General features: G+C 50.3%; 8 protein-coding genes across 8 annotated transcripts; 4 read left to right on the forward strand and 4 right to left on the reverse strand.

Annotated features, from left to right (window-relative positions):
• Window positions 1–3,127: 3,127 nt before the first annotated feature.
• On the forward strand, window positions 3,128–4,507 carry ASPBRDRAFT_137633 (RNA-binding protein; the record flags this gene model as incomplete). The annotated part of the gene is made up of 4 exons (XM_067618919.1): window positions 3,128–3,333; window positions 3,394–3,498; window positions 3,552–3,698; window positions 3,754–4,507. 4 exons carry the CDS (start codon window positions 3,128–3,130, stop codon window positions 4,505–4,507), a joined length of 1,212 nt encoding a protein of 403 aa, XP_067473846.1.
• A 292-nt stretch (window positions 4,508–4,799) lies between these two features.
• On the reverse strand, window positions 4,800–5,773 carry ASPBRDRAFT_48899 (uncharacterized protein). The gene has a single exon (XM_067626187.1). It carries the CDS (start codon window positions 5,539–5,541, stop codon window positions 5,152–5,154), a length of 390 nt encoding a protein of 129 aa, XP_067473847.1. The 5' UTR covers window positions 5,542–5,773; the 3' UTR covers window positions 4,800–5,151.
• Window positions 5,774–6,203: 430 nt separating this feature from the next.
• On the forward strand, window positions 6,204–8,068 carry ASPBRDRAFT_137922 (uncharacterized protein; the record flags this gene model as incomplete). The annotated part of the gene is made up of 6 exons (XM_067618944.1): window positions 6,204–6,300; window positions 6,369–6,612; window positions 6,672–6,715; window positions 6,777–6,788; window positions 6,866–7,069; window positions 7,128–8,068. 6 exons carry the CDS (start codon window positions 6,204–6,206, stop codon window positions 8,066–8,068), a joined length of 1,542 nt encoding a protein of 513 aa, XP_067473848.1.
• Window positions 8,069–11,086: 3,018 nt separating this feature from the next.
• somA (putative cAMP-dependent protein kinase pathway protein (Som1)) lies at window positions 11,087–13,684 on the reverse strand (the record flags this gene model as incomplete). Its single annotated transcript, XM_067618925.1, has 5 exons — window positions 11,087–11,257; window positions 11,317–11,580; window positions 11,645–12,932; window positions 13,013–13,164; window positions 13,220–13,684. 5 exons carry the CDS (start codon window positions 13,682–13,684, stop codon window positions 11,087–11,089), a joined length of 2,340 nt encoding a protein of 779 aa, XP_067473849.1.
• Window positions 13,685–16,191: 2,507 nt separating this feature from the next.
• Window positions 16,192–17,530, reverse strand: ASPBRDRAFT_211468 (TRAPP complex core subunit BET3). The gene is made up of 5 exons (XM_067621929.1): window positions 17,364–17,530; window positions 17,292–17,300; window positions 16,969–17,188; window positions 16,697–16,888; window positions 16,192–16,617 (listed from the first exon to the last, which is right to left on the reverse strand). Exons 1-5 carry the CDS (start codon window positions 17,399–17,401, stop codon window positions 16,498–16,500), a joined length of 579 nt encoding a protein of 192 aa, XP_067473850.1. The 5' UTR covers window positions 17,402–17,530; the 3' UTR covers window positions 16,192–16,497.
• A 255-nt stretch (window positions 17,531–17,785) lies between these two features.
• On the forward strand, window positions 17,786–19,108 carry ASPBRDRAFT_35035 (WD40 repeat domain-containing protein; the record flags this gene model as incomplete). The annotated part of the gene is made up of 5 exons (XM_067623304.1): window positions 17,786–17,929; window positions 18,001–18,046; window positions 18,106–18,186; window positions 18,246–19,001; window positions 19,056–19,108. The coding sequence occupies 5 exons, from the start codon at window positions 17,786–17,788 to the stop codon at window positions 19,106–19,108; spliced, it is 1,080 nt and encodes a 359-aa protein (XP_067473851.1).
• A 1,695-nt stretch (window positions 19,109–20,803) lies between these two features.
• On the reverse strand, window positions 20,804–21,218 carry ASPBRDRAFT_137804 (uncharacterized protein; the record flags this gene model as incomplete). The annotated part of the gene is given in 2 exon segments (XM_067618934.1): window positions 20,804–20,881; window positions 20,901–21,218. 2 exon segments carry the CDS (start codon window positions 21,216–21,218, stop codon window positions 20,804–20,806), a joined length of 396 nt encoding a protein of 131 aa, XP_067473852.1.
• Window positions 21,219–21,243: 25 nt separating this feature from the next.
• ASPBRDRAFT_59700 (uncharacterized protein) lies at window positions 21,244–22,375 on the forward strand (the record flags this gene model as incomplete). The annotated part of the gene is made up of 2 exons (XM_067628096.1): window positions 21,244–22,089; window positions 22,166–22,375. The coding sequence occupies 2 exons, from the start codon at window positions 21,244–21,246 to the stop codon at window positions 22,373–22,375; spliced, it is 1,056 nt and encodes a 351-aa protein (XP_067473853.1).
• Between the last annotated feature and the right edge of the window lie 37 nt (window positions 22,376–22,412).

The raw sequence follows: 22,412 nt of genomic DNA on the forward strand, positions 1-22,412 counted from the left end.
CCGCAGGCTGCAGCAGTCATCTGGTCGCAGGGTGTTTGGTTGGGTTGGGTCCCACGGTGGATGTATCCACTGCATGGCCCTGGGATAACACCTCTCTGTATTGGGTCTGTTGCAGCAAGCACGGTAGGCAGGTATCCGTGGTGAAGGTACCTTTAATAGGTAAAGTACTTTTTTTTAAGTAGTTAACTCCCTCATTAGCTTACCCACCAGATCAACAACATACAGTAGTCATTTGGTGCATTATGAATGAATCAATGGCTCGAGGGAATTAATGGTGAAGGGTAACATTGACCGTGGCTGTAAGAAGATCATCGTAGGGAAACCAAACAACAATAGAGTCAAGATAAGACTTTAGCAGTTTTCAATGGGGTAGTACTCTGCAGTCGATATCTGGATCATGATCTAAAACATACATCCAGCAAGGTCGTACACCCGACAGAACAATCCAATTCCAGCCTGAATGCTGGATACCAAGACAATACCAATACTACTTCCAGACTCTGTGTTTGTGGGTGTATGTATGTATGTGTGTTTGTACCATCATTATTTCCCGCCACGGCCACACGATTCCCACCAAGATGAAATCCAGATCGACAAGGCCCGGTCCTCTTTTTTCTTCATTATTGATTTTTTTTTCTCCATCTTTATGATTTTCTTCTTGCTGCTGGTTAAACTAACTAAGGGACAGATAGGCAGTTAACGAAGTAGCTAACTAGTTAATACAGAAGAAAGAAAGAAAATGTTGTAAAGGAACCAGATGGGAAACAAAGATGGAAATAATCGAAATAAAATCTAATTAAAATAAAAGGAATAAAATGAAATAAAATACCAAAAAAAAAAGTTGAAGAAAATAAAAATGAAGAAAAATCGACCCAAAAGAAAAGTCCCGTCAGAGCCTTTCCTGAGTCGGCAAACTTTCGTCCCACCCAAGCTGGCAGCGCGCTCTTGCTGCGCCCGCCCCTCATCTCCTCACAGTCCGTAGTTTTAGCAGCAGCAGCAGCAGCAGCACCAAGCAAGCACCAAGCCAAGCACCAAGCAAGAAGCAGCAAACAGTAGGAGCAGCAGTAGCGGCTGGAGCAGTAGTACTAACTAGCAAGAAAAGCAGGCCCCAGCAAACCCAAGACCTGCTTTGGTTCTGCGTGCCTTTTGCTGCTTGTGTGCTTGATTATTCATGATTCTTATTGGGTTTTGGTTTGTTCGTCTAAACGATTTTCTGCTTTCTCCCGTCCCTGGTCTGCCCTAGCAGTAGTACGTAGTAGTAGCCATTCTTTCCCTCGTTTTCCTTCCCTTCCTTTCCCTTTCCCTCCCCTCCATCCTGAAGAATAATCTTTCTTCTACCCCTCCTCGCCTCTTCGTCGCTTCTTCCTTTCCTCTTTTCTCTCTCTCTCTCTTTCTTCTCTTTCCCTCCCCTCCCCCTCTCCCCCAAATAATATCTCCCTCTCCTTCCAGTCCTTCTACCGTTCCCTTGTTCTTATCGGAAAAGACGGAGTTGGTTTGCGGATAGTTCTTCTGTAACTCTTCTTTGTGCCTTTTCCTCTCTCTTTCGTGGATTTCTTATTATCTTTTCTCCACCTCGCCGGAGTTATCTCGAGTTCTCTCCAGTTCCTGATTTCTCTGACGCTCTCGTCTTACACGCATACTTTTGCTATTTGCGCCACCCCAAAGCAACGCAACTCAACGCTTCGCTTTTCATCCTCTTCAGCAGATTCCTAGGTAGCGTTTGACATTACCTGGTAAGTTGTCACCTTTTTTTCTTTTCTTTTCTTTTTTTTTTTTAATTTCGTCTCTCTTCTTGTCTTGACTTTCGCGTCGCCTCGTATGTCATATTGTTTTTTTTTTCTCGTTCTTTTTCCAATCTTTTTACCCCCTTCCTTCCCTGTTCCGGTGCCTGGCTGTGTGTGGTTGCGACGGAAATCACCTACCACTGTCTCGGGTCCATCATCGCCTCTCATGCGTCCAGAAGCATGGCATCACCGACTGGTTGGAGGGCGACGTTGGCTGAATTGGTCGGCTGTGGACGAACATGTCCACCGATTGCTCTGCATCCGGGTCGTCGAAATTGAACTTTCCACTTCCGTCCGGCACGGTCTGTCAGCGACCATTCTGCGCCTTGCGATCATCTCGCCCTGATCTATCTCACGATGAGTTTCGGACGGTCGCTCAATCATCTACTCGCCCATGGCCTCTTCTGCGCCTCTATCTTAATGGTTGGATATACGTCTCGGCTGTTGCCTGGATTGTGTGTTGCAGGTCGGTCCGCTGAAGACTGGGTGGATCGATCGGGTCGGTCGCAACCGGAGCGGATGTGGCCTTCTCTGGGTGTATCGTCGACGAACGCGGCCAGGCTATGGTGACAACGCTTATTTTTGGCTATTCACTCATTGTCACCTCAAATCGACTACACCTTTTTCCGGTCTTTCTCGATTCACCACTTCATGGATCTTGTACCTTTCCGGCTATTTCCATTGCAACCACCCGAGGAACCTGAGTCTTGGCACCTGTCGGAGCGGGCCTGCAAGTCAAGGCTGATTCCATCTTCTCGTCCTGTCCCAACTTTCACCGAGTCGCTCATTCAATCAATCTTTCTGCTGGCCGCCATCCTGGGGGAGTTTGCACGTTCTATTCACTTATCTCCCGCTCCGTCAATCCTTTCTATTTGAGCAACCGCAAACTTGTGGACCGGGATCTTTCCATTTGTTTCCCCCATTCTTTATTCCTGATTTTCCCGTGCTTTGCTGCCTCGCTTAGTTTGAACCTTCTTTGTTCACTGCCCAAGGGCATCCGCTCCTGAAGCCCAATCCCTGATACTAATAGGAATCTCTTGCAGGAAGTGATACACAGTTCTAGTCATTTCCAAGTCTGAACGATCGCACGCTGTTCTTTCCTTGACGACTCCTACGAAACCCCAACTCGCACGGGCCATTTTCGGTATAGAAAAGTTTGTTTGCTTGGGTTTCTGCTCTTTTACCTGCACTAAGGTACGTGCAACTGCGACTGTCCACAGATTCTGGAACTGTGGCCAGCGCTCAATTATCCATTCGTTGAACGTGTCGCTCATATTCGTACTTGAATCGCAGATACCTATCTCGCAGTTATTATTACGAAAGTCGAATTTTTACGTCGAAACATGTCTTTCCAGAATTTTGATTCTTTCCAAAACCAGCACCCTGCTGCTGACGCTGCCGCTGCCGCTCCCGGCGCTCCTGCTACCGCGGATACCGCCATGACCGGCCAGGCCGACCCTACCACTGCCCCCTTCCAGGGTCCTGCTCCCGGGGAGCCCTCTGCTGCCCCTGTTCCCCAGCAGGCTAACGAGGGAAAGACCACCCTCTGGTAAGTCTACGCAATGCACTATCTCTTAGTCCGCGCTGTCTCTGACTGTTCGTCTTGTAGGATGGGTGAGCTTGAGCCCTGGATCGATGAGAACTTCGTTCGCAACCTCTGGTTCCAGATGGGCGAGCAGGTCAACGTCAAGATGATCCGCGACAAGTTTTCTGGGTGAGTACATAGTAACGCTGGATTCAGTCTGAAGGCGATCCTAATGTTGGTAGTAGGAGCAACGCTGGATACTGCTTCGTCGACTTCGCGTCCCCTGCTGCCGCCGCCAAGGCTCTGTCCCTGAACGGCACCCCCATGCCCAACACCAACCGTCTGTTCAAGCTCAACTGGGCTACCGGTGGTGGTCTTGCCGACCGCAGGTAAGAAGAGATATTCCTATATGGTACTCAAATCACAAACTAACAATCCCAGTAGCCGTGATGACCGTGGCCCTGAGTACTCGATCTTCGTTGGTGACTTGGGCCCTGAGGTCAACGAGTATGTCCTCGTCTCTCTCTTCCAGAGCCGCTTCCCGTCTTGCAAGTCCGCCAAGATCATGACCGACCCTATCAGCGGCATGTCTCGTGGCTACGGTTTCGTCCGCTTCTCCGATGAGAACGACCAGCAGCGGGCTCTGAGTGAGATGCAGGGTGTGTACTGTGGCAACCGTCCCATGCGCATCTCTACTGCCACTCCCAAGAACAAGGGCCCCAGCCTTGGTGCTGCCGGTGCTATGGGCATGCCCGGCCCCGCGGGCATGTACCCTCCCATGGGCGCTCCCCCCATGGGCTTCTACGGTGCTCCTCAGCCCATGAACCAGTTCACCGACCCCAACAACACCACCGTCTTCGTTGGTGGTCTCTCTGGCTACGTCACTGAGGATGAGCTCCGCTCTTTCTTCCAGGGCTTCGGTGAAATCACCTATGTCAAGATTCCCCCTGGAAAGGGCTGTGGTTTCGTCCAGTTCGTCCAGCGCCATGCTGCTGAGATGGCCATCAACCAGATGCAGGGATATCCTATTGGAAACTCCCGTGTGCGTCTGAGCTGGGGTCGCTCTCAGAACAACTCCGGCCCTGCCGGCAGCCCCTACCGTCCTGCTCCCCCTCCGCCTCCCATGTACCCCTCCATGGGCATGCCTCCCGCTCACGGATACGGCGGCTTCGCGCCTATGAAGGTCGGTTCCCCCTGAACTCTCCCTCCTAGGCCGGTGGGGTTCAGAGCATCACTAACGCCCAGACTTAGTAAAAGAGCTTTCCATTTTAGTTTGAAAGAACCAGCAGGAGTTTTGTCATTTCACGATGGGTCTTTTGTGTTATAAGTCTGCCATGATCTCTGCGAAAGTTACCCTTTATAGCTCTGGATGGGCATTTTCTCCTGTGCTACGTACTTCATATGCGAGCGCTTCCATTGTTAGCCAGATTTGAGCTCTGATTTCATCGTTATCTATCTTCACGTTTACTATTCTTCTCCATATCCCCCCCTTTTTTCTTTACCTTCCCAAATCCCCCTTCGCCAATCCCCAAATCTCATTTGTTACACACGTTTCTTCCCTTTATCTCATGCCCGCTTTTTACATTCTCCTCACGTCTTCGGGCCCTAGGTCTATGTTATTATGCGTATGACGGCAATCGGAATTGTTGAATGCGCGGTGTTCCCCTCTATTCCCTGGGCAGGCTTTCTGCGAAAAGTTCCTCTTCTGAAGTTCTTTCTCATGAAGCAATCCAATCGTATTCTTGTTTCGTTGTGAGGATGTTACGTCGTGCTTCTTGCTTAGACTGGGCGGCCTGTACAACATGTTTTCACCTCGCCTTTTATTATTCTCAATTTAGTCTATTATGGAGCACAGTGCTTTCTCTCGCTCGTTCCATGCTGATGCTGTCCTTTGCTCGTCCTTCCCCCGTCTTGCGTCTGGCGCGTTCCGCGGATGTTTTGGACGGCTTGGGTTGTACACTTTCTCTCTATTTCTCCTTCGGGGTGTGCGGGACTTGGGGGCTGGTGTTGATGATCTTCTGACAGGCCAGCTCTTCCTAATGCGTCTATCTCTTCGTTTAAGCTGTAGTTACTGGGTGGTGGGTGGTGTTCTTGTCTACCTATCCTCGGGCACTGATGGCGGCATTCTGTTGTGCACATCAAGGTTTGGGAGAGGGGCGTTCGTAAGTCTGGTTGTTTTTCCTTGTGTCGCCGAGGAGGGTGTTCTTCCAGCGTCAATATCAATACTGGCATGGCATGTCCATTTCTTCGTTGTCTCTCACGGATGATTCCCCCTTCGCTCTGCAGTGAGCTCTGTGTTCCTTTCCCGACTACTGCCTTTCTTTGCCTTTTGTGTATGCACCGCGATTGCGAGCATGACAATGCCGAGTATCTTTGCTCGCATCTGCTCCCCCCTCGTGTACATGGGAGTTGATAATAGATGCCTAAACAATCTGAATTGGGCGCATGTCGCCAGGTCTGCATTTTCATCTTACAAGTTATACATCTCTCTCTCTCTCTCTCTCTCTCTCTCTCTCTCTTTCTTCTTAGTCTTACTCATCCGGCCCTTCCTGTGGTTCGTACCTGCCCTCCCGAACTTGATCCGATCTTCTTATCTGGACGTGGATGTTGGGCTCTACCTCCGTGCTTCTGTCCTCATGGGGCAGGTGCTCCCTTATCTGGTCTGGCAGGTGCTCATTCCGGTGCCTCTCCTCTTGCCTGCTCGTTCCCCTTATGCATCATCCCTCTTCTCTATCCTCGTTGTGGTGGAGGATACCTACTTCTTTTATAGGAGCCCCTCCCTTCCACTTGTCGGTTCAGTTCTCTTTACTCTTAGTATCTTAGTCCCTGCTCGAGGTTCAATTCTTCCTTTTCCTCATTTTAACCCGCAGACAATAGTCCTTCGGTCAGCCAGAATGCGGTACGAAGACTGGGACGTGATCCTCTTTCCCGAATCGTCCAAGGTGCCCATTCAGGAATTCAAGACCCAATGCTTTGTCACCAAAGATAAAGGTCAGTGTCGTCGAGGATCGGAGCAACATAGTGGCTTGGCCTGTTTGCTAAATCAATTGATCACCCAGAGTCACCCTACCTGCATAGTCCCGGTCTTGTCAGTCCGGCTACCTGTTCTCTGCCACAGAGCAATGAGGGCCAGTTGCCAGTTCTCACTACTTTCGTCCCAAGTTTGCGTCACAACACCCCGTTCCGTGTCTCCGTTCATAGCTGGCAGAAGCCTACACCCAGTCGTTTGATGGAAAGCCTCTTGCAGCCAGAAGATGCAGTGCTTTTCGAGGTACGGGTCTTTATTGATGGCCTGTGTGTGTCGTAAGTGATTGCCCGAGCCACCGACCAGAGGCTATGAACTGAGTCTTTGTGTGCAACAGGGGTAGCGTTTTCCATCAGAGATCGGGATGGCCTCATGTTATTGGTAAGCAGAACTGATCAGTTTCGTTACCAAAGACATAGCTGACCCTACTCGCTGATTCTAGACCTAAGTTCGTGTATGTTTTGCTTCAAAGTCTTCCATTCCATTTCATATCACTATACACGAGGCATCGCCTGACTGCAAGTTTCTCAGACGTCGATAAGACTGGCAATCAAGATAGCCTCCGATTTCCACCGTTTCACCAGGAGATTTTAGAACAGAGACACTGGGATGCAGCTGAGCTATACGGCAGGATTAGAGTTGTGATCGCTGAGGGCTTCTGTCGCCCTCATCGCTATCCACCATTCGAGAGAGTCAAGGAGATCGTCGCATTTGCCTTCCAGCATGCTCCATTGCGTAAGTGCTTACTTTGGAAGATTGTTCTTCTCACAGATGCGCTGACCAGGTGAGTTAGAGGTCCTGGAGCACTCGAATATTGCCTGGCCGAACCCATCGATGTGGACACGGGAGCCACGACTTTTTAAATATAACTCGGGCATTGATCCTACTAATCTGACAGCAGAGGACTCACACGCCCACTCACCCAGTAAGCAAGCTGCTCAGGGGCGGATGTTAGCCTCCCGAAGCCAAGTAAGCAGCCATTCAGGCAATTCGTGGGCATATCGAAACTATCAGCGATCAATTCAGATGCCTCTGCCCCAGTGGCAAGGCCAATGCATGCCAGATCCCTTCACCGACCCCGTTATCCGGCATCGAGGTGCACGATCATCTTGCGAGGATGTTCCCATGCCAGATTATATTTCTAGCTCCGGGAGCAGTCGCGCCATCTCCAGCATGACGGGCATCAGCTATGAGCATAGCAAACACCACAGCATAGTGACCCCCGTCGATGACGAGTCATACCGGCAGCTGATTGAAGCATTGAGTCCGCCAAAGCCGCTGACCCTGTTCGGCATTTCTGCACCCACTAATACCCCCTCCACTGCTTTGCCCATGGGGAACAAACTTTCTGCAGCCGCCGAAGCGCGTTCTGCACCATACACTAAAGGCAGCAGCCGGACGTCGATTTTAAAGGAGATTTCACTGCCTGGAACCAGAGAGGCGTCTGGATCCAGCAACAAATCCACCGCTGCTTCGGAAGCAACGGCTGAGGGAGCGGCAACTACCAAGATTCATGCTACCCCTAGCCCGCACGTCAAAAGCCGGAAGGAGGGCATGTCCCAGGCAAAGGATACTGAATCACCGGGGGGCTCGCCGCTCAAAGTGAAAGATAAATCTCACGGAACCCCCTCCAGGCTGGTAGTGCGTACCGGCGGAGATATGGAAACCCCAACGCGGTCTAGCCGCAAGTCATCTACCGGCTCTGCCCGCGGGGAGATCTCCCCCATTACCTAGGATGAACCGGCCATAATTACTTCTGCTAACTCAGGGTGTGTCTCATGGACGCTAGATTTGATAACTGCCTTGATCCAGGCTCCAGCTCGCCGTGTCAGTATGGTAGCAGTTACTGAGATCGACTGAATTATTCTTATATGATCAAGATAGGCACCTAGTTCCAGTGCACTTTCTTGCTTCCTTTACCTACCTCGTTAGCTTCTGTTGCTTGTCGATTTCGGCTGTTACTGGATGCTAACATGAGGCGTCACGTTTGAGGTTCCAGTCACGACATACGAACTGTCGTTACCTTCTATATCAATTGCTACGAATACTGTATCTCTTTGGGTTGAAACGTATGAATGTGTCGATTAGTCATGTCTTCCAGCCCCGAATAGTTAGTTTGTTTTAGCATTCAATGTACTTAGTCTAGTGGTGATAGCAGCAGCTAGGAGGTGTGGTCATTAGTATAGCGTGCCGAATCCACGGACTTATTCATCCTCAACCATTAATTACTCCGTAGACGTAGCTAACAGCAACGACCACTCCTTCCAGTGTCCTTCACATTACGTCTTCTCCTATTACCATCTCTTGATCATTGTTGTCCCGCTGCTTTTCCTGCTCTCGGAACTTAATGCCTTGCCATCCCTGTCCAAATATCGAATGGAGAAAACTTACAGTTAGAGATCTGTGTCCAATCAATAAATCACCTCTCACCAGCCACGATCCCGACCCTCTGGGCAGATACTATGAGCGCATTGTAACATACATAGTCCCGGCAGAGACTCTTTACCAACCTACCTGAAATGAACAGGCATCATCACCACCAACAGTCTCCCTCGTCGGTCTAACGCACAGAATCATACTAATTAAGAGAAAGACAGCAGTCATCCAGTAGACAGTAGAATACATACGAATTTGCCTGGTTTCTTTTTGTCAGAGTTGAGCTATCCTCACCCTTTTGGTATATTTCTGATAACGTTTATGGAGTTGGTCACCATTACCATACCATGATATACCTGCTCGCCTATTAAATTATCTATATCAGTAGAGCTGACTAGCTCGTCGGGTGTGGAAGGATATGCATAGATAGATAGATACATACATACATACTTACTTACTTACTTACTTACTTACAGAGACAGATGTAAGTTACTTTTGAGACGATGACCCGAAGTAATCGAAGCTAGCCAGATAATGAACAATGGCCTGAAGCGCCCCTTGAAATTATTGACAGAGCTACTCTTAAGGAACATCATGCCTAAAACTTTCCCTACACACCAAGTTGTCGCGCTATAACTTTGTGAGAACTATAACGATCTTTCCAGCTTCTGACATTTCGTTGAGGTATAAGTTGTCTGTATATGATAACCAACCACCCGCGAGAGTTAAATTTTGCCATTCATTTATGGCATGTGTGTATGTGTGTGTGTGTGTGTTCCACAAAGCAGGCGATTGATGTCGTTCTCTGTTAGCACAGGATGGTTAATCTTTGGTGAAAAGTGAGTCTTTTAAGTACACTTCTGGGGATTGATGGGTCCCACCACGGACTGAACGGAAAGAGGCATAGTGATGACTCTGAGAAGATACACGGTAATAATACCCCACTTTCACTCCATTGATGTCTATTTTGCTGATAAGATAGTAGTTGAATGGTAGTGAGCAAATGTGATTTTGGCAATTTTATTAATTAGTTTGAGATGGGGTTTGTTTTGACTTGTTTGTTATATGCATGCATGTATGCATGTTTGCAGTCATGCAGCCATGCAGCCAGCCAGCTGCAGTAAGCCGTAAGCAGCTTGTTTGGTACCCGGGGTGTTGGAACATTACTAGTATGAGTATAGCGTAGTTATACTGAGTGGTTGATTGATTGTACTGCGACAAACATTGTAGTATGAATAGGGTCAATGCCGAACAATCAGTTAGTTGTCATTCTACCCCACAGAGGAGATATAAGTAGCACAAAGCAGCTAGCTAGCTATATGTACGAAAGGGAACGGACAGACACCTGAAACTATTTTCAAACTACTCCAAAATTTCGCTTTTGGCCTGGTTCCCTACAAACACACACATACACATACACCAATACCAAATAGAGACGAGACGAGTCTTCCGGGAAGATCTGGTTTAGAAAGCAGACGGGAAGTATGGGGATAACTGCAAGCAGTAAATGGTAGACTTAAGATAGCAGGGGCGCAAAAAAAACTGTACGGAAGGAAGCAGGCAGTTCGATTTAATGTGATACGGTAGCAAGAGAGTTAAGTCAAGCAAGAGAGGAAGAAAGAACAGTAGAGAAGAACGTCAGTATCTTTCTCGAATTCATGAAACCATTTCCCTGAGAGGAGTCAATAACGACTAAAGCCTCGTTGATTATAACGCCACAACACGATAAAGAGATCAACATAGGAAATAAGTAATATAAAGAAGTAGAAGAAGGTATAGATAAAGAAGATTTGAATCAAATCGCGGAGAAGAGAAAAGGAAAAGGTTTGTCGAGGGAAAGAAAATGGTTGAAGAAAAGGAAAGAAGAAAGAAAGGGTTAAGGGCACATCTTGTGATGAAGTAGTCTCGAGCATTAACTGGAGCATGACTAACGCTAGGGTGGTGGAGAAACGCATCACTCGATGGCCCTTTGAGAAGTTTGATGACCAGATTAATCAAGTAGTAATAGTGGTAGAGAGGATATAAAAAAAAGCGGAGCCACACGAGGCACACTGAAATGTAGCTTGAATACAAGCAAGGCAATCAAGCAAAACCCATCGGAAGCCGGTCGACACTTCTGGTTGGCCGAGTGAAAGAAAGGATATGCAAAAGGAAATGAGGATACACCAACGCCTAGTCACTTGGGCACATATCCAAATCATGTCGACAGAACACAAGGATAGGAGAAGACGCGATGCGAAAACAAACAGAAAAAGAAAAAAGGAAAAGAAACATGAAAATCAAGAAGCAGAGAAGCACAAGCACGAACTCAAGTTTATGGAAATGTACAGAACAAGGGTATATGAGTTAAGGACTTAACAACCGTCGGACTTCATTTCACAAGCCGTCACCGGCACCGGTCTCGACACCATCAGTTGGATACGATATGTTGGGATCAAATCCAAATCCAGCAGTGTCCGCATCAGTGTTCAGGAACGTATCGAAGTCGAAGTTCTCCAGGATGTCCGGGTTTTCTAGGGCGCTGAAGTCCAGGTTGAAAGCAGATGCCTGTTCAAATATGTAAATACGATGACCCCTAGATGTGAAGAAAAAAGCAAGGAACATACATCAGGGATGCTCAATTCATTGAAAGGCTGTTGCGTCTGGTCCGGAGGCTGTTGAACCAGTGGCGGAGGTGCAGGGGCAGACGTTGGCTGCTGCGGAGCACTAGTCGTAGCATTCGCACCGGTCTTGTTGAACGAGTTCGGATGCTGGGGCGTGATCGGTGTCGACGGCGTAGGGGTTGGTGGATGCTCTGCTTCGGAAGATGGCGTGGCAGCCGTATTCGCCTGGGCGGCGGCGGCGGCGGCAGCAGCGCCCTTCTTCGGTCGCTAGTATTTACGTTCAATATGAGATGATACGGGGGATCAACAACCAGGGGCTTTGAACACATACCTTCCGGCTATCCTTGGTCTCCTTCTTCTTCGGGGCGGGCTTGTTGCCTTGCTGCGGCGTCGGCGGAGCGGCGGTTTGAGGCGACGGAGGCTGGGTTCGACCGACGTTGGTACCAGGTGCTGGGGGAGCTTGGGGCGGCGGCATGGCATTTCTCTCCTGAGGCGTTCCCGTGGACTGAGGCTGAGTCGCGGGCGACTGCTGCGGCGCCATCGGCTGACCCTGAGCTCCTTGCTGTGGCTGCCAGCCTGCATTGGGCACACGATTGCCGGCACCGGCCTGAATCGGTTGACCCATCTGAGGGGCGCTGAACGCAGGGTTGGAGCTTGGAGGGCGCATGCCGTTGGGTGCCGCCATACCATCAGCCATGTTCTTCACGAAGAACTGGGGACCCGCCATCTCAGGAGGCATTTGGCCACCAGGGAAGTTCATGGATGCCGGGGATCCACGGCCCTGGACCATCGCGTCGGCAGCGCTCGGTGAGCCGGGGAGGCCGGTCTGGGGCATCTTCGGCGTGCCCCTCTTCATTTGGTCGTTGGGATTCGGCGATGTACCAGCCCTGCTGCCTTGGGGCGAGGTGCCTGGTGGCAACTGCTGCCCGGCCAGTTGGGGTTGGCCATCAGGCCGAGCCATGCTGTCCTGCTCTTGGCGAGCCATCATCAGACGCCGCTTATTCTGCTGTTCGAGCAGCATAAGTTGCATCTGATAATCTTGGAGAGCGTGGTTGCCGTGCTGGCCGCCAGGTGTCTGCATCCCCGTCCGAACCTGGGCCATTTGACCATTCGCGCCATAGTAGTCACCATTGATGGGATACACTTGGCCTTCCGGTATGGACACCATTTCCGTCTGCGGGTTTGCCATGACATTCGCGGGATTCATCATACCATTCGGCATGCCCTGGTTCGTCAATGCTGAGCGTGTGTGATGAACGGCCAAGTTGTGAGCATATACCTGCATCTGTTTCTGCTGCGCAGCCGGTCCCGACTGCTGGAAAGCCTGGAACTGATTGGGGTTCATCGCCCGATTGAGTCCGTTCTGCATCAAAAGCGCTTGCGGGGTCGGCTGGCCGGGAATACCCTGGGCCTGGCCGCGTCCGTTGGGTGCCAGTTGCTGCCCGTTCATGGGGCCACCCTCGAGGCGAGGTCGTTTCGACGGAGACGGGGCATTTTCTGCCGATGCCGGGGACTGGGGTCGATGGCCGTTCATATCCATGTCCGAATGCTCGCGCTGCATCTGTTGCATCATGTGGACCTGCTGGTTTTTATGCATCTGGGCTAGTTGTTGTTGCGACCTGCGAAGATCCAGTCAGTACCGGATTGGAAACGCTCTTGACGAGGCGGGGGCGCAGGAAAGAGGAAACAAGTCACGTACAGGCCACTAGTGTTGTTCTGCAACACAGTCTTTTGAAGATTAGGGGGGACCATGCCGTTCCGGCGGATATTCATTTGGCCCATCTGTCCATTTATCAGTGGCTGCTGCCGTAATAATTGATTCTGATGTTGTTCCCTGAGGCGCATCATATTCTACAAAGCCTCAGTTAGACGTCCGGACAGGCCCCAAAAAGTAAAGAGCACGTACCTGGGTGTGTGTAAGATACTGCCTCACGTCATTGCTGTTTCCCTTCTTGCGCTGAGCCCAGAAAAAATCCCAGAACAGGCTAAACCAGTCAAGAAGGAAAGACGACTGTTGTCCTTCACTAGGAAGATTAGGGCGGGGGAGGTCATCGGGGATCTTCAGTTTATCGCCATCCTTCCCATCCGTCATCATCGTATCGCCGTCGACACCGTTTACGTCGGCATCGCGACGGTGGCCCGGACTTGTCTTGATCGGCGTGTCGGTATTAAGTTTGATAGACTCATCCTTCACCAGCGCCCTAGCACAATCGTGGTAGCCGCGCTTCAAAAAATAATCGTAGATATAAGTGTTGAGGTTGTTGATCATGTTCTCAGGAATGTTGTTGATGTTTTGGTCGTTACGGGGGGCCGCAGAGCCATTGTTGATCATGGGCACACCTCCCACTGGGCCCCCTGCACCGGGATTCATTCCAGCCATATTCATCTGGTTCATCTGATTCATGGTGGCACGCACGAAGGGTTCAGCCACCCTCACCTAGTTATTGTCTTCGATAGAAAGCGTCGGGGGGGTCCGAAAACGTTCAACGCGCATCCACCGTCTTGCGGCGAGGGAGCTCACCACAAAGGAAGCGACGAGGCGCAGCGCGCGGCAATCAAAGGTCCCGAGGTGAGGGAATGTACAAGGCAGGGTCACAGACGCTTCCAGCCCAGTGTAAGACGGCTTTTCGTATGCAGACCACTGAATGCGCGATCGCCAGGAAGTAAGCCGGGTTCCGGGGCCAATCTAGGCGGAAGTTGAACCCGCGGGATCGTTTCACGCTAACTGACGTAGAGGGGGTTGTCTCTGACGGAGAATATAGGACAACGCAGAGCAAAGGTGTCGCGATGATCACCAACAAGGAAAGGCGAGCGTGGCCCACTCAGGAGCATACGGCAACTTGGGTAGAATGAAGAGAAAGAATCTTCGGTGACTTCCACAAGGTGAGGCGACGGAGCACAACCGGGCACAGGACTTCCAATCGAGACACGGTCCAGTTGAAAGCAGGAAGACAGGGGAGATATAGGGAAAGGGAAAAAATTAAGAGGAGAAAGGATTCGTGTACTTGTTCACAGGAGCCAGCCGACCGAAAATGCGCGGTAAAATCAGCCGGGGGGGCAGGGCGGCGAACAAGCGACACAGGATGGCAAAGGACGGGAACGAGGTATAGGAGAGAACCCGACCAGACGCAACCCGACGGGGGGTACCAGCCAAAAGTCAAGGATGTAAGAGGACTTCAGAAGCAGTAGAAGTATCCTCGAAAGCCCCTGCAGCAGAAGGAAAGGGGGGAGAGACGGAGAGATCCGGCAGATTTGAAGAGTAGTAGGTGGAGGGGGGGGGGTGGTGAGGGAGGAGAAGAGGCAAAGGTTAGGACAAGGTGTAGCGGTGGATCTGAGGTGTTCTCTGGTGGGTGGGAGGACGTGGATATCAGGCGCGGTGCCTGGAGTTGCTCAATCACTGCCGGCCGGGCGTGAATCGCTTGTTCGGCGCGGATTATCTTGCCCGGAACGCCGTGAGAGGGCTGGGAGATGCGGCTGGCTCGCGTATATCTCAGCATGCAGTTCCAGTGGAAATCCGATGGGAAAAAAAAATAAAATTTTTGAAGGAAACAGTGTCAGGCAAGAGGGAAGACAGATAACAGAAGCTGATTGACATGGAGCACTAATCTAACAGAACAAATATGAAGATTTAGAATAATGAAACAAGAACTTACCACTGATGCTTGATCGTGAGATGAGAAAGATGAAACGAAAAAAAAAGGAGAAGATGTCGGTAAAATTTCAAATAAATCAAAGAGGCTGGTTATATATAAGATCTCTCTCTGTGTTTCTCTCTCATTCACTCTCAGTCTGTTGCTCCCTTTGGACTCCGAAGCAGCAACACGCGCCGAATGATCCACCCGATCTGGTGGTGTATAAAGTGTATCTGATACAGCGGAATCACCGCGACCCTTCACAATGTAATTAATCAATTGATTAATTTGAACCCACTAACACAGATGAAAATCATACAGTAGGCTTGAATATATGAAGACAATTCTTATTCAATGACATTTGAACTTATCGAGATACTAAGAGTGTTTCTAGGGAGTGAATCTCTTCTATCAATTTGACAGTTGAGGCTGCTTTTCCTGGATCGCAGACTCGCCACCGCGTATATCCTGGCACACCCTGGGAATGATGGGATGCTTTGCCCCCCCGTTCCGGTTTAGCGCATCACGTGGTGCCTCTCCCGCCGGGTGAGGATTTCCTGCGCCGATCTGCCCATCCTGCCGTTCCCCGGACTCTGTTTTGAATTGTTTGCTAGATGTATGTACTATGTAGACTACTTATGAAGCACATCATACGAGTTTAGATATCAATTGAGATCTCTACCCTTCCCCGCCCCCGTTTTCTCCCTCCTAGCTCCTCCTGGACACAAACCGGGTTCTGCCGCTCTCTGGTCCACTCTGTCTTCTAGCTATTTTAGCAGGATCAGACCGGATCGCGCTGTATCAATCAGACGGAGTACAGGTCACGACCGTCAGGCTCCGATCACTGCCGAGTTGTGAATAGTGCGGGCCGTCCTCTGTGGGAGATGTGTTGGCCAGCAGCTAGGTATATGTATATATTGAATTTATCCCGGCTCGGTATACACCGGGAAACTAGCCCACCAAGCATTATGCACATTCCCTAGTCGTAGAACGTCTTGGATCACTTCCCAAAATCTGGGAATTACCGTCGCCGTGAAGTTGGTTTCCTCTCCGGTTATATTACAGGGACCTGAGTCGCGTCGGTGGTCTTCTCCGGAATGGCAGAATCACACCGCCTTGATGGGGCAGTACCAGTGCGCCTGTCATCTCATCATGGCACCCGTGTAGATCTCATGCTCCGGGTTCGGAGAGCGTCCCTCTGGAAAGTTGGGATCTACTATATTGACAGGTCATGTTCTAGGCTTTAATATTCCGTTGCAAATGCTTTTTCTTGTTTGGTTTCGCTTTCTATGCAACTGTTCATAATGTTCGTCTGAGACAATGGCATTGTGTATGGCACTGTTGACCTGCAGGGGACTTCTATGTGAACGCGATTCAGAGCGAGAGCTATAGGACAATGAAGCAACATATGCAGGACTCATTCCCAGTCATCAATCGTAAAAGAGGTAATATTCATCGGTAACTGCAGCTCCAGATCGGCGGACAAAAACCCTCAAAACACCAGACGCCTCTACTTGTATCAAACAATTCCAGAACCACACAGCTGGCGCCATTACTCCTCATCGGGTGGCATCTCGTCCTCGATGTATCTTACAAGCGACACACGCATTTCCGTTGTGTCATCTCCTCGCAAAACGTCACTCACAAAATGCGCCTCGATCTGCATTTGCACCTGTTCCCAGAATTAGCACAGATATGCATGGAAGTGCCTAGCAGAGAACGTATCAATTCCCCGCAGTACGCCGTCTTACCATCTCCAATGCACCCCGCAGAACTCCGCAGAGAATATTAGAAAACCACAGTTCATCTTGAGCGCGTCCATCATCGGGCAGCTCAACGAAATCCGCCAATGGGTTCTCCTCGAATATGAGAGAAAACTGGTTGTTGTCACTCGTCCAGTTGGTGACGGTGGGTGCGATGTTGAGGAAGATCCTGAACCCGACCTGCAGTTGATATAGCTCTCGTCAGCTCACAGAAGCCCATATTGTTTCGGCCAATTGCTCCACATTTGGTGTCAACATACCTTTGCAATCATATCCGCCGTTTCCCGGAAATTGGCACATCGGCCTACGTTTGACTTGGCCAGAAAGTCCTCAATGAGTCGCATTCCAATGTTGTAGCCCATCTTCTCCAGTTGCTTGTTCACTTCTTGGTAATTTCCATCGTAATCCTGGCAAAGTTGTGCGACGATTGTACCGTACGTTAATGTTACCAACTCGGCGTTCACTTTATCAACTCTCGTCCTGGTAATGTCGGGGGCATGTCAGTATCTCTCCATTCCAAGCCGGCTTCGCTCGTCTGCTAGTAGGCTTCCGAGCGCCAGCCATGCGCATGCAGCTTACTGACTTCCACAGCCTGTCAGGTCAAGAACGTTAGTAAGGGGGTTCACAGGTCAAGTGGAGCGAATGGACAGCTTACTCTTCCCCAATCCTAGACGCTTTTGTTGCAGATGACATGGTTGTATGTCACGCTCGTTAAACTCAGGATCGAAGTAAATCAATATAAACGACACAAAACCTCAAAAATCTCAAGTTTACAAGCGGCTGGTAAGAACAATGACCAGAGCAATGCGCACTCCTCCCCGCTTGATTCGGTGGGCCGAGGGGGCCTGAGGCGGAGCTTCACGCGCCTGGTGGACCGGCGCTCGGCGCCTAGCGCGGCTGTTTAGCGCTTACGCAGAAACCATGCTGAGAGCCTCGGACGCAAGACTTAGTCCGGGTCGGCGCGTCCAGTCCAGAATTCCCCAGTTACTAGGCTTGTTGCATTCTACGCTCGGCCTCTATCGTTACTATAACTTGCCTACCCATTGATTGAGCCAGCCGATTGAATTCATTTCAATGATGTCGGGAGAAAAGCGTCCTGCGCAAGAAGCCTTTGGCTCATCGAACCAGCTTGTCGTCAAGCGAAAGAAGTCCGACGCCGGTCTCAATGATAGCACAGCCATTGTCCAAAGCTCGTCGCAAAATGGAGCTTTGATTCAAGCAGTATGCCTTTAGCCCACATTATTGGAAGAGAGTGTGTTTTTGTCCGGTTCCATTGTTGACCATGACTATAGGTTCCCCGCACCAGCGGGCTTCAAGCACCGATCATGGAAATGAATGGTGAGCTACACCACTGAGATGACATGCAACTTAAGCTGATATATCATGGATCATACTAGGTCATTCTGGTGAAATTTTCACAGTGCGGTTTGATCCCACTGCTCAGCACATTGCTTCAGGCTCTATGGATAGATCTATCTGTACGTGTTTTGTTTGGTCATAATATCTAGTGGTAGGCTAATCACAGAGTCTTCAACAGTGCTTTGGAACACATACGGACAATGCGAGAATTATGGTGCGCTATCAGGCCACCGAGGGGCAGTTCTTGACCTTCAATGGTCGCGCGACTCGAGAACGTTATTTTCCGCATCGGCCGACATGACGCTCGCTAGCTGGGATCTCGAGACCGGACAAAGGATACGCCGGCACGTTGGGCACGAGGAGATAATCAATTGTCTAGACATAAGCAAAAGAGGTCAGGAATTGCTGGTTAGCGCAAGTGACGACGGCTGCATCGGCATCTGGGATCCCCGGCAAAAGGATGCTATTGAATACCTGGAAACTGAGTTGCCCATCACGGCAGTGGCGCTCTCGGAGGCAGGCAACGAGATCTATAGTGGCGGTATCGACAACACTATCCATGCTTGGGATCTACGGAAGAAGGGCATCGTCTACTCCATGGCGGGACACACGGAAACCATCACCTCTCTCGAGATTTCGCCAGACTCGCAGACTCTTCTTTCCAACTCACACGACTCGACCGTACGCACGTGGGACATCCGGCCATTCGCGCCCACGAATCGACACATCAGGACCTTTGACGGCGCGCCGGTTGGTCTGGAGAAGAACCTCATCCGGGCCAGTTGGGACCCGAGTGGAGAGAAGATTGCGGCAGGTAGTGGTGACAGAAGTGTTGTGGTCTGGAACTCGAAATCCGGCAAAATTCTATACAAACTTCCTGGGCACAAGGGGACTGTCAATGACGTCCGGTTTTCACCGAACAATGAGCCCATCAGTAGGTTACACCAGGTTTTGGGAAAGTCGTTGGTATACTAATTTCTGTCTACAGTTGTCTCTGGATCGTCCGATAGAACGCTCATGCTCGGTGAGCTTGGCAAGTGAGGGGAAGCGCGTGTGCAGCACACCCAGTCAACACAAACGCGAGTTAAATTCGTCTCCCTACGAACAGCATTTTATCGATGACAACAGATCCCAGGCCCTGGCTTTCGTCAAGTTTAGTTAGACTTGTGGCGAATAGCGATGGCGGGAGTATCTTCAGCTCCTATCTTGCTTGCCGGTTGGAATGTGTCAACCACGGAGCGAGTTTAGCCATTGATGGGTAGACCGGGAAGAACGGCCGGCCGTATGACGGGAGAAGGGTTATCGCCATTCTTTGAATACCTCCCGTGAGCGCAGTATATCCACATCTGTATGCCTTACAAGTGTAATAATATACGTCAGAATGATAATGGCTCGCACTCCATTTGTGTAACCTTGGGAAGATCATGGCGATAAGCGACCCGGGCTATCTACTTAGTAGTGAACTGGGGTAGGCGCTCTCGATAGAAATTCCCAGCCCATGGTGGGCTCATTGGCCTTCGATTGGCCCCCTTTGGGAAGAGGGTCCCCAGAGGGGACCTGGCTGTGAGGCCGAAACAGTTGGCTTCCTTCAGGCGCGAGGAGCCACAGCCATCCTTAATATTAGTTTTAGTGTTAACATAATCTGTACCCGTCTCCAAGTATCGGCCCGTCAAGCCCGAAGGTAGAGAGAAGTAGATTGAATGATGCCAAGGAGAACAAGTGCGCAAAAGCACAGATGTAGTTGCAGATGCACAGGTCTATTGAACCAGACTAGTTGATTCTCAGAAGACAGCTATGGCGTAAGATTAATAGCCAGCGTCTGTAGCTGCGGGTTGTTATCGGGCAGCTCGGACTTGGTTTTTTGGGGGGGACAGAGCTGTGGCTATACTTAGTATTGAATGGCGTCGGTCTATATCAGGGCAACGTGGGTCATCCAGGGGTAAAGTGGTCACTGGTCAGCCCCTAAAGCAGAGGAACGAGGAGAGACGCCAAATCAGCATTCGGCAGTCCATCAACCAGCTACTAATAATAAATTCATCGGATATGGCCGGTTGCGCAAACGGGATTCCAGTTACACACAGTATACGTAGAAGAGTGGGTAGGAACGTCAATGATGGCTAATAATAATAATAATTATCAGAAGGGCAGAATGATGAAGTTACTAACTACTTGGTTGTCTGGGAAGGCCAGCGTGAGAGAGAGACTGTCTGTAACCAACTAAGCTCCTTAGCAGCACCACTTCGCTCTCTTTTAGTCGCCCGTAATAATTACCCATTGGGGAACGGAAAGTGTCACTCTCAGCTTGTCTTTCTCTCTGTTTCTGTTCCTCTTTCTCTCTCTCTCGCTTTCCATCTCATTGTTTATTCTGCATTACTACTATGATCGTCCGTTCTTGCTTGCATGCACATTTGAGGCTCTACTAGTTACTAGTATCTTTTCTTCACTTTTCCTTTTTACTTCCACCTTCTTCATCGTTCCTCCCCATCCTTATCGGCATCTGCCCATAATTTGCTTTTTCCCCTGTGATATCTGATCCTCTCTCCGTCCGAACTACCACTCGGGTATAATAGTCAACTGTTTGTCGAACCTCTCTCTCTCCGTACTGAACCGGATTGCCCACTCCTAACCGGCTGGCCTGGTGCTCGCCCTGTTCTTTCGCTTTCCTGCGCGTTCGTTCCAAAATCTATAATCTTCTTCCACTCTATCCCAAGACAATTTCACCAGTCCTCTTGCTATCTAATCTTCCCTGAGGTCGCCATCGCCCGTGTCCTGTGACTTCGCGATCGGGGTTCCTGTGTCTGATGCTGCTCTCCCCTGGGCCCCCCTCCTTCACCCCAGGCTCGATCTTCATTATGAACGTATAGCGTCCGAAATCATAACCAATTTCCCAGTTCGGCCACAGATATCCGCCTTCGCCAGCAATTATCCGCTTTGCGTCATAAAGGCCATCATTCCAGGCGGTTTGCATCCGGTTCTGCGTTCCCGCAACGCTTGTTTGTGTGTTGTTCAACGAATGCGGAAGTGGGCAGTACATATCATCACAGAGCATATCATATTCGCCATTGGAGTCCCCGTTGTCGACGCATATAATACTGATCAGTGATCTCTGCGAATAATTGAAAGTCGCGCCCTGCGTCTGTCCAGATGTCATTGTACAACTGCTAGTTTGAATTGACATGGAATCGGTTCAGCTGTCTCATTCGGGATCGACAACACATTCCAGCTCGATCCCCGGCATGTTCTCGCCCGATCGCTCTTCGCACGTCAATTCCACTGGGTCAATTGCAGATGACCAGCCTCGACGAGCTTCCAATCGGGAGGAGCGATTCACATCATGGGTAGCCGACCATCGTCTCAACCTGGAACAGCGAATCCTAGGTGACCGCGCTGAGCGTCGCGATTCGCGCCTACCTGGTCGGCCAGCACCGTCGCATAGCTCTCTTAGGGATGCTGCTGCATCCCAATATGCGCCAAGAGGGCCGTATGTCCCAATTGAGTTGCAGTCCGCAGCAGCAGGAAGCTCCGGCGAAGCGCGGTCGCATGCGCGCTCAGAACGAGAATCACATGGAACACACTCTCCGCTAGACCCTGAAGACCTCCGATGCAGGCAATCGTTCGTATCACGGTTAAGGGAGAAGAGGCTGCGGAGGCGACTGATCACGCTGGTTATATCTGCATGTTTCCTCATCCTTGTTATCGCCATATACCTCGCATTCGCTGCTTCCCGTACGGCATTGGGCCGAGAGCTCCAAATTCTTCTCATCTTTATGATCTTGATTCTTGGAATTGTTTTCTGTCATTCTCTCACACGCTTCTTGATGGCACTGTTACGACGGCCTGGCTCTGATGTCGCTACGAATCGCATACCCAGTCGGGCAGGGCCAGCCGGCTATGCGCAACCAGCGCGTCCTATCCACGTTATTCTAGCGGGCGATGAGGACGTTGGAGCCGGGAGCCCAAATGCCGTGCGCGAAAAGGTCACGGCGCCTCCTCCGGCATACGGTCTTTGGAGAGAAAGTGTGGTAAGTATCGCCATGTTTATGGGGATTCTGATGGTTTTCCATGACGATGACCAGCCCCGCTGACTTCTATATGCAGAGGATTAACCCCGACTTGCTGTACTGGCAGCGCATCGAAAACAACAATACGCTCGTACCCAAGAGCGTTGGCCGGCATGGGAGCAATAAATCGCGGATCCCACGTCCCCCAAGCTACACTTCTGACAACGGCGTCGACTATGTGATAGAAGCGCAACCCCGATCATTCACGCAGTGGCGAATACCCGAGGAATCAGGGCATCAGCCGTGACCTGTTCACTATCCTTCTCTCCTTTCTCGACATACTG

The sequence above is a fragment of the Aspergillus brasiliensis genome (genome assembly GCF_001889945.1).
Source record: "Aspergillus brasiliensis CBS 101740 unplaced genomic scaffold ASPBRscaffold_20, whole genome shotgun sequence".
Lineage (NCBI taxonomy): Eukaryota > Fungi > Ascomycota > Eurotiomycetes > Eurotiales > Aspergillaceae > Aspergillus > Aspergillus brasiliensis.